Raw genomic sequence first — 8345 nt, forward strand, 5'->3', positions numbered from 1 at the left:
CACGTAACCTCGGTGACCCCCTCAGCAGCTGTGCAGGCCCCGCTGACGTTTGTGTCGCGGGAGGAGATGGCTCCTCCACCTGGTTTTGCTGTCCTTACCCCGGCCCCTGACTTTGAGTGCCCAAAGAGCTCCCCGCTTGACCACCCACCGGTTCCTGTGCCTGTTCCTGCTGTCTCCTTTCCTGCCCGAATTTGTGCTGCTCCTTCCGCAAGTCCCTCCGGACAGGTGCAGTTGGGCCGTGTTGCTACCGCAACTGCCCCAGCTCCATCCTGGATGGAGGACCTGTCGGTTGTCCTGAGGAAGCTGACTAAGAAGAGGAAGGTGTCGTCGTCATCTTCTGCCGCCTCTTCTCCTTCGACTTCCGAGGCCTCACAGCCGAGGAAGAAGAAGGTGGCCTCTCCCCCCCTCCCCCTTAGAAGTCTTGCACAGAGACTTCTAAGGGTCTGTCCCACTCCAGTGGGATAGGTGGGCTTTCCACTGGTCCTACCATTCCTTCGGGAACGGGGCCCGTCTCTCCTTCCCCTGGGAAGAAGACGGGGACCGTAGGGGTGCCAGCTACCGCTGGTACCTCTTCTCCTGGTTCCAGAGGTTCCACCTCTGCACCAAGAACTGTCTCGGCCGCTCACTCACGAGAGTCACCGAGGGTACGGTCACCTGTCGGTGACCGTGCAGCCAGGGTCCAGACCGCTGAGCCTGCTCACCGTCAGGACCCAGGCACAAGACCGTTGCTACTGTTCTCGGTCCAGCGCTTCTTCTCTCGGAGACCGCGGGTCCAGACCTGCAGCTCGATCGCCACTGCGGGTCAGCGATCGCTTGCAGTCCTCCCAGCCCACCAGCACTGCTGGTAGCCAGGGTAGGAGCTTCAGGGCTTCTTCACCTGTCCCTTCAAGGCGAGCAGGGGAGACCGTGAGGAGCGCACTCCACACGGTCCTGCCACAAGAGCCTACAACTCTGGCTCGGTCCTTGGACCTAGCAGGTCGTACACCCAAGTGGTTGGAGGAGACCATGAGGGGTCTGGCAAGGTTCCTCCTTCTGAAGGAAGTGTGTCTCGTGGTTGCTCCTTCCAAACCTCCATCAAGGTTGGAGTCATTCTGGGGTCCCAAGAAGGAACCCAGGACGACAGTGGTTTTACCCCGTTCCACCTTGGCCGACGGTGTGCTGGGCCAGGTTGACTCTCTCTTCTCCGGACAGGAGGGCTCACTTAGGTCTGGCAGGTCAGACAAGCTGCCTCCCCTCCTCTGCCTTGCCAGCGGCGATTTGACGTGCCATCGGTGGACCCATTGCCGACCAAGCAGGCTGATCCGGAGATGGCTAGGCTAACCCCGGGGCTGCCTCTCCATCACCTGCTGGCTGAAAACCACAGCAAGAGGCATTGGACCCTGGAAGCGACTGCCATGGCAGCCTTCCAAGCAGTCTCCTGGCTGGACCTGTGGTCCCTCATGGTGTCCAGAGTCGCAGCCTCCTCAGGACCTATCACTCCCGAGGAAGACTTGGCGTTCGGGAGACTCTGTCAGTCTGGAGGTAGAGCCATCTCTTACCTTGCCCACCAGACGGCCAACCTGTGGGCCAACCTGGTCCTGAGACGTCGGAACGCTGTCCTGGCTCGGGTGGCCAGGGCGGCCAGTCGAGAGGTGACTGGCTCTATGGAACGGACCGTTGCCAGGTTCCTCCTCTCTCTTCCCCAGAGAGATGGTGGACGGTGCGGTGGAAAAGCAGCGCACTGATGACAGTGACCGCCTAGTACACCAGGCAGTCTCAAAGGCTTCTGGGCAGCCTCGAGCAACTGTGGCCAAGCCTCGGAGCTTGGCTAGCTCTTCCTCTGCTTCCAAGACACCAGCTTCGTCGAGGTCGAGAGGAAAGCCCCAGCCTTTGTCTTCTGCTTCGAGGAGTGAGCATCAGCCCTACTTCCGTGGGGGTCCTGCCGAGTGGAAGCCGAAGAAGGGGAAACGCTAGGGACAACATTTCCCGCACCTGCTGCTGGAAGTGGGGGTTTGCCTGGCGAGCCATTGGGGAAGGCATGGTTCATGACAGAAACAGCATGCTCAGTGCTCGATTCCATCAGGGAGAATGACTTCGTGCTTTCAGTGGACCTGAAGGATGCGTATTTCCAAATGCCCATCCATCAGTCCTCCAGGAAGTACCTCCGCTTTATCCTCGATGGGACGGTGCACCAGTTCAGGACACTTTGTTTCGGTCTCGCAACCGCCCCACAGGTGTTCACCCGAGTGTTCACTCTGGTGTCGGCTTGGGCCCATTCAGTCGGGATACGTCTCTTGAGGTGTATCGACGATTGGCTGGTCCTGGCGAGCTCCCGCTCGCAGTTGCTGCAGGACAGGGATCGACTCCTCGACTTATGCCGCGATCTGGGGATCGTGGTGAATGTCGAGAAGTCAGATCTCGAGCCCAAGCAGAGGATAAAGTACCTGGGCATGCTGATTGACACGGTAGCAGCACGAGTCTTCCCTGCAGACTCGCGGATCAGCAGGTTCAGGGAGGCAGCCAGATGGTTCCTGTTTCGACGGGAACAGTCAGCTCAGCAGTGGCAAGTCGTGATTGGTTACCTGTCGTCACTGGAGAAGTTAGTCCCTCACAGGTGTCTTCACCTGCGGTCTCTTCAGTGGAGACTAAAGGAGTGCTGGTCACGGGCACGGGATCCACAATCCTTCCTGGTTCCTCTCACGGAGGAAGTAAGGGAGGACCTGGCCTGGTGGCTAGAAGACAGGAACCTCGTAATAGGAGGGCCTTTACGCACTCCCCCTCCGGAGATGATGCTGTTCTCAGATGCATTGACTGAGGGTTGGGGCACACACCTGGAAGAGTTGCTGGTTGCAGGAGTGTGGAACCATCATGACAAAGCTGCTTCACATCAACGTCCTAGAACTCAAGGCTGCGTTCCTCGCACTCCAAGAGTTCCAGGAACGAGTGATGGGACACTCAGTGGTGTTGATGAGCAACAACACCACGGTATTGGCATACATCAACAAACAGGGGGGCCTAGTGTCCCACCCGTTGCACCAGTTGACGATGCAGGTGCACGAGTGGGCTGTAGCTCACTCGGTAGAGCTGTCAGCCAGGTACATTCCAGACAAGAGGAACGTATTGGCAGACAAGCTCAGCTGCCAGAATCAGGTGATTGGGACCGAATGATCTCTTCACCCAGACGTGGCTGAAAGGCTCTTCAACCTGTGGGGGTGTCCAGTTGTAAATCTGTTCGCCACCCAGCACAACAGGAAACTCAAGGTTTTCTTCTCAGTCGTGCCAGACCCATGGGCAAATGATTCTGGTGGCACCCAAATTGCCACAGGCCGTTTGGTATCCGGACCTGCTGGCTCTTCTCCCTGAGGTACCGCGAGAGATTCCCCCTTGGCACAATCTACTGTGCCAACCACACATGGAACGGTACCACCAAGCAGTTCAGTCCCTGTGTCTTCACGGTTGGCGGTTATCCACCACCTCTTGCGAGCAAGAGGCTTTTCTTGCCGAGCAGCAACAGAAATGGCAGGTTACCTCAGACAGTCCTCTGCAGCAGTATACCAGGGAAAGTGGTCCATCTTCTTCAGCAGGCAGCTGATTTCCTCATCTTTCTTCGCCAAGAAAAGTTCCTCTCCGTCTCCGCAGTTAAAGGCTACAGAGCCGCCCTGGCCCTAGACCTTAAACTGCGAGGAGTGGACATTTCCACTTCTATGGAAATATCACTTCTAATGAAGAGCTTTGTGAGGTCTTGCCCACCCAGGGAACTCAGGCGCCTGGGGTGGGATGTGACTCTCTCACTTAGGAGCCTGACTCGCAGACCCTACGAGCCGCTTCGAGAGTCGTCAGACAGGGATCTGACCCTCAAGACCATTTTTCCGCTGGCCCTGGCTTCGGCGAAGAGAGTAGAACTTCACAGTCTTTCCTTCGATGCTAAGCACTCAAGGGGATGGGGATCAGTTGCACTCGATTTCGTCCCGGACTTCATAGTGAAGACTCAGAAACCCTTCGATCCCTGATGCCAGGTTTGAGTCCTTCACGATCCCCTCCCTGGAAGACTTCACCAACAATGATGCGGATGAGATGCTGCTTTGTCCTGTGAGGGTGCTACGGCGCTATCTGAGTGTCGACGCCTCTTCGTTAGCACCGGGGTTACCAAGAAAGAAGTGTCCAAGAACACTATTTCTTTCTAGCTTCGTGAGGTAATCTGGAAGGCGTACGCCTCAGACAGGAGTGCCGACACCAGTACCCTTCATCCGAAAGCCCACTAAGTCAGAGGCATTGGTCTAACCCTTGCATTCCGCAAGAACTTGTCCATGGCACAGGTACTGAAGGCAGGGGTTTGGGCCAACCAGACCACCTTCACCTCCTTCTACCTTCGGGATATTGCCCACAGGTCCTTGGACACTTTTCCTTGGGACCCGTGGTGGCTTCTCAACAAGTTGTGTAGCTTACCCAGCTCCTTTACCAGACAAAGTAGCATCTCATCCTCGTGAGACTGCATGAATGGAAGAGTGAATGAGAGTGTGACTGGCTTCTCTTCCTACATTTTTTCTTTCCTCTCCCTGCGGGCAGAGGGTGGCAGTTGTCGCCATGCTGGACAGGATGATGATGCAGGTAAGCTACGTAACCGAGCTCCATTCTAACCCTCTCATTAGGGATAGAAGCATTTATCTGTCCCTTCCCTAACAAGGGGGGAAGTGGACACCAGTGAGAGACAAACCCAAGACTTTATATTTGGCTCTTGCGTAGTACCTAGTTCTTGCTTGCTACTCGTAAGAGGCACGCTTGCCTCCCTCTCATGAATTTGGTCCAGAGGTCTGACCACTGATCCTGCAGTGCACACTCCGATCAGTTGGACAGAGGCTAGGCTCCCTCCCTTTGCTCTTACAACCAGGGAGGGAACCCAGGTTGGGCAAACACCAGTCTGTTCACAAGACTCAGATTCCACCCACCAATAAGTGAGTCTTCCTTATGTAAAGGACCGAGGGTTTGTATTACGTGTCGGAACAAATCACAATTTTGAAGTAAATTGTATTTTTCCTAACTATACAAACATGAGGTCCTTTACACATAGTCCCACCTCATACCACCCTTCACTCTGTTCCTGAGCCTAAAGCAAAGAGATATGTTTACCTCCAGTCGGGCGGGACTCCCGACCATCGGACAAGCAATTACTACCGAACTACCTTGTTAGAAATCTTACGACCCATCCAGCTGGCGCTGTAAGTAATTCCTTATGTAAAGGACCGAAGGTTTGTATAGTTAGGAAAAATACAATTTACTTCAAAATTGTGATTTTCGTAATGCAGTAGTATTTAGAAATAAAGAAACATCTGCTGTAGAAACTTGTGAAAAAGAATGCAAGAGTATCAGCTATTTAATATATTATAAAGAAGAGCATTCAGATTTTATAGATGAATTACTAGGCAAAATTCAAAATAGATATCCAAAAAGTGAAACTAGTAAAGAAATGGTTCAACTCCTGAATACTGAACAAATTATGAACATTTGAATTTATAAAGAGCAACAGACATAACTCCAGTTTTTATAATTACATAATCCAATGGAAATCTAAATAGTCTTAAGATCAGAATGCAATGGGGAAATACAGTGCTTCCTCAAAGACTATAAACCAAAGGAATTGTGTGTATAACATGTAAACAAAGTGGTACCATCAGTAGGTTACTATTATCAGCAGCAGCATCACATTTGAGTAATACCAATTTAAATTATTTTTCTGCACTAAAGTTGTGAATACATACCCATACCAGTGCCTTCTGCTACTATTTTTGTCAACCAAATGAAAATTATACAAAATTCACAACTATTAATAAATAGGTAATCCCCAAGGGGCACCTTTAATAGTTAATTGTAATCCACATACTAACTGTATTTTTTATGATAATTTTATGTCACCAAGTCTTGCAGGAAGTGGATTCGAACAGATCATGTCTATAAATAATGTGTACCTCTCTCAATGACAATGAAACAAATGCATAATTCTAAAAAACACATGGGTCTTTTCCAGCAATGTGTGTCACCCTTAGTGCATCCAACATAGTAGATCATTTGAATGGAACACAGTGGCAGCCTTTGTGCTAGTTGTCATTTTCTAAGTCTACTTCCACTTCCACAACTTATTCATAATTACATTAGTATTCATAAAGCTGACTGGGAAATATGCCAATTACTAGACAAATCCCTCTGCTTTAATATCTAAGAGATCTCGATGGAAGTATGTAGTAATCATTTTATCACAAAGTTTTCAAAATGCTGCCATTTAAGTCTTACACCTATTCAAAACACATCCTATAAACAAAGTTCTTGGTGGTCTGATACTCTTTCCGAATTAATAAAACAAAAACAATCAATGGAAATGGGAAGAAAATTAGATACTCTAAACAAAAGTTTCAACAAAACTGATCAATCACAACCTTAAAAAGAAGCTAAATTATTAAAAATTATTACAATATTACAGTATTAAGAGATATTGATACATTAAAACTGATAATACAACAAAACTGCAAAAGATAGATTTAAAAAAGTTATAGTACAGGGAAGAATATCATAAATACAATATATATCAAGCATCTCCAGCAGTACTCCTCTACGAAAGATTATGGAAATAATGTAGTCCAGGAAAATAATGGGATCTTTGTCAAATCACTAAGACATGAAATATTAAAAAAGTAAGACAAGATGCTTAACTCCCAAGAAATACAAGTAACATTAAGAGAAAATGTTGCCAATATAAGCAGCAAAGAAATCTAGAATATTTTCATATAATAAATCGTAAATCTGAATCAAACTCACTAAATAATAAGACAGAAAGCTAGAAATATTTTCATATAATAAATCGTAAATCTGAATCAAACTCACTAAATTTTTAAAAGACAGAAGATATATGCATAGTTTTACAATAGAAAATTCAGTATGGAAGAATTAGATTATGCCTTTTCAAATTGTAAAAGTCTAATGGTCATGTATTTTCTTGAGGCTCAGAAATCTTATTTTGGTTTTTATCTGATTTTTTAAGTTTTGGTTAATTTCCTCGGCTTCTTTTTGTGATAGTACTGTACTTTGTATGGGTTTGAGTCTTTAATGGTATGTTCTTTTTGAGATGTAATTTTATTGTAACTTTTGTTTTGATATTATATTTTTTTCATTATTTGTATTTTATCTGTACATTATACATATTCTTATGTCTTTTGTTGTTAGTGAGTTTTTGGGATTTTGCTACTTTACAAATAAGATTTGTTCCTACACAATATAGAAACCCTTGGTCCTTTACATTAGGAATTGCTTACGGCGAAGCTGGAACATGGTAATTAAAACTCTTGGACAAGGTGGTTAGGCAGTAACTACTGTCCAGTAGGCAGGGAGACTACTACTGCTATCTTATGGTTCCTTCTTAAGCTACCACTTATTTAGTAGTATTGTTTGTGCTGAAAATTTAACTAATCAGAGAATTATTTTGTTTCTTATAGTTACAGTTAATGTTAAGGGTACAAACAGGGAATTCTTTAAAAAATAAATTTTAAATATGTTGGAGAATTTCTGATTTCAATAATTGTTGAAATTTATACAAACTTTTGCCCTGTTGTGCAGCATTTTGATAGTGTGCCTTCAGTTTAAGATTTTCTATAGATACATCTTACTGCATCAGTGGGCAGTATTTAATAAACTTGAGATATAATTCATCATGTAAGTGATAGATTCACTAAGTTTCTAATAAATGATGGTTATAGAGACCTGCTGTGATGGTTGGCTTGGAATGTATGATTCACAGGTTTTTTAATCTTCACAGGCTGTAACTGATATCCTGTTGCGTGGTACACAACTCACTTATTTTTGTACCAAAAACATGATGGAGGCAAATACATTTGGAGAAGCTTGGGCTACAGCAGGTACAACAGTGCCACCGACCGTGCTTGTTATTCAGAGTTGAGTACAAGGAAGGAAATTTAGCCCAGAGTGATGGCCCAAGTTATTTTTCCTGTTTTTCATGCTTTGATAAGTTGAGATTTGTACATATATTCATTGAAATGTGAATATGTACATAATTTTGATTGTAAGTATTTGTTCACTGCTATGAATGTGCCAATATATCTATTTATCAAGGAGGTTCTTTTAAAACTCAAGTTTTTATGCAAAGATCATTGGGAATTGAGTACTGCAAATCTGAAGTCATCCTCCTTGAATCATGGAAAGTGGGTATGTATTTGATCATTGTTTACTACTTTAGTGTCAGAAGTGATTACGGCTAAAAATATGAAGGCTTATTAGTCCAATCTTTTATTTAAATAATAATTATGTGCACAAATGAAAGATGCTAAAAAGCATTTGCTAATACATAATCCCCAAGCTCAGTA

General features: G+C 46.3%; 1 protein-coding gene across 2 annotated transcripts in view; it reads left to right on the forward strand.

Moving 5' to 3' along the window:
* LOC135215578 (uncharacterized) overlaps positions 1-8345 on the forward strand; it is a 47997-nt gene that overhangs the window by 38351 nt on the left and 1301 nt on the right. For both annotated transcript variants that reach the window (XM_064250440.1, XM_064250441.1), the window contains exon 3: positions 7781-8345. This exon is cut by the window's right edge and continues 1301 nt beyond it. In XM_064250440.1, the coding sequence (XP_064106510.1) occupies positions 7781-7921 (141 nt within the window). In that variant the 3' untranslated portion in view covers positions 7922-8345. The remainder of the gene's footprint in view (positions 1-7780) is intronic.

Source organism: Macrobrachium nipponense, chromosome 5 (genome assembly GCF_015104395.2).
Source record: "Macrobrachium nipponense isolate FS-2020 chromosome 5, ASM1510439v2, whole genome shotgun sequence".
Lineage (NCBI taxonomy): Eukaryota > Metazoa > Arthropoda > Malacostraca > Decapoda > Palaemonidae > Macrobrachium > Macrobrachium nipponense.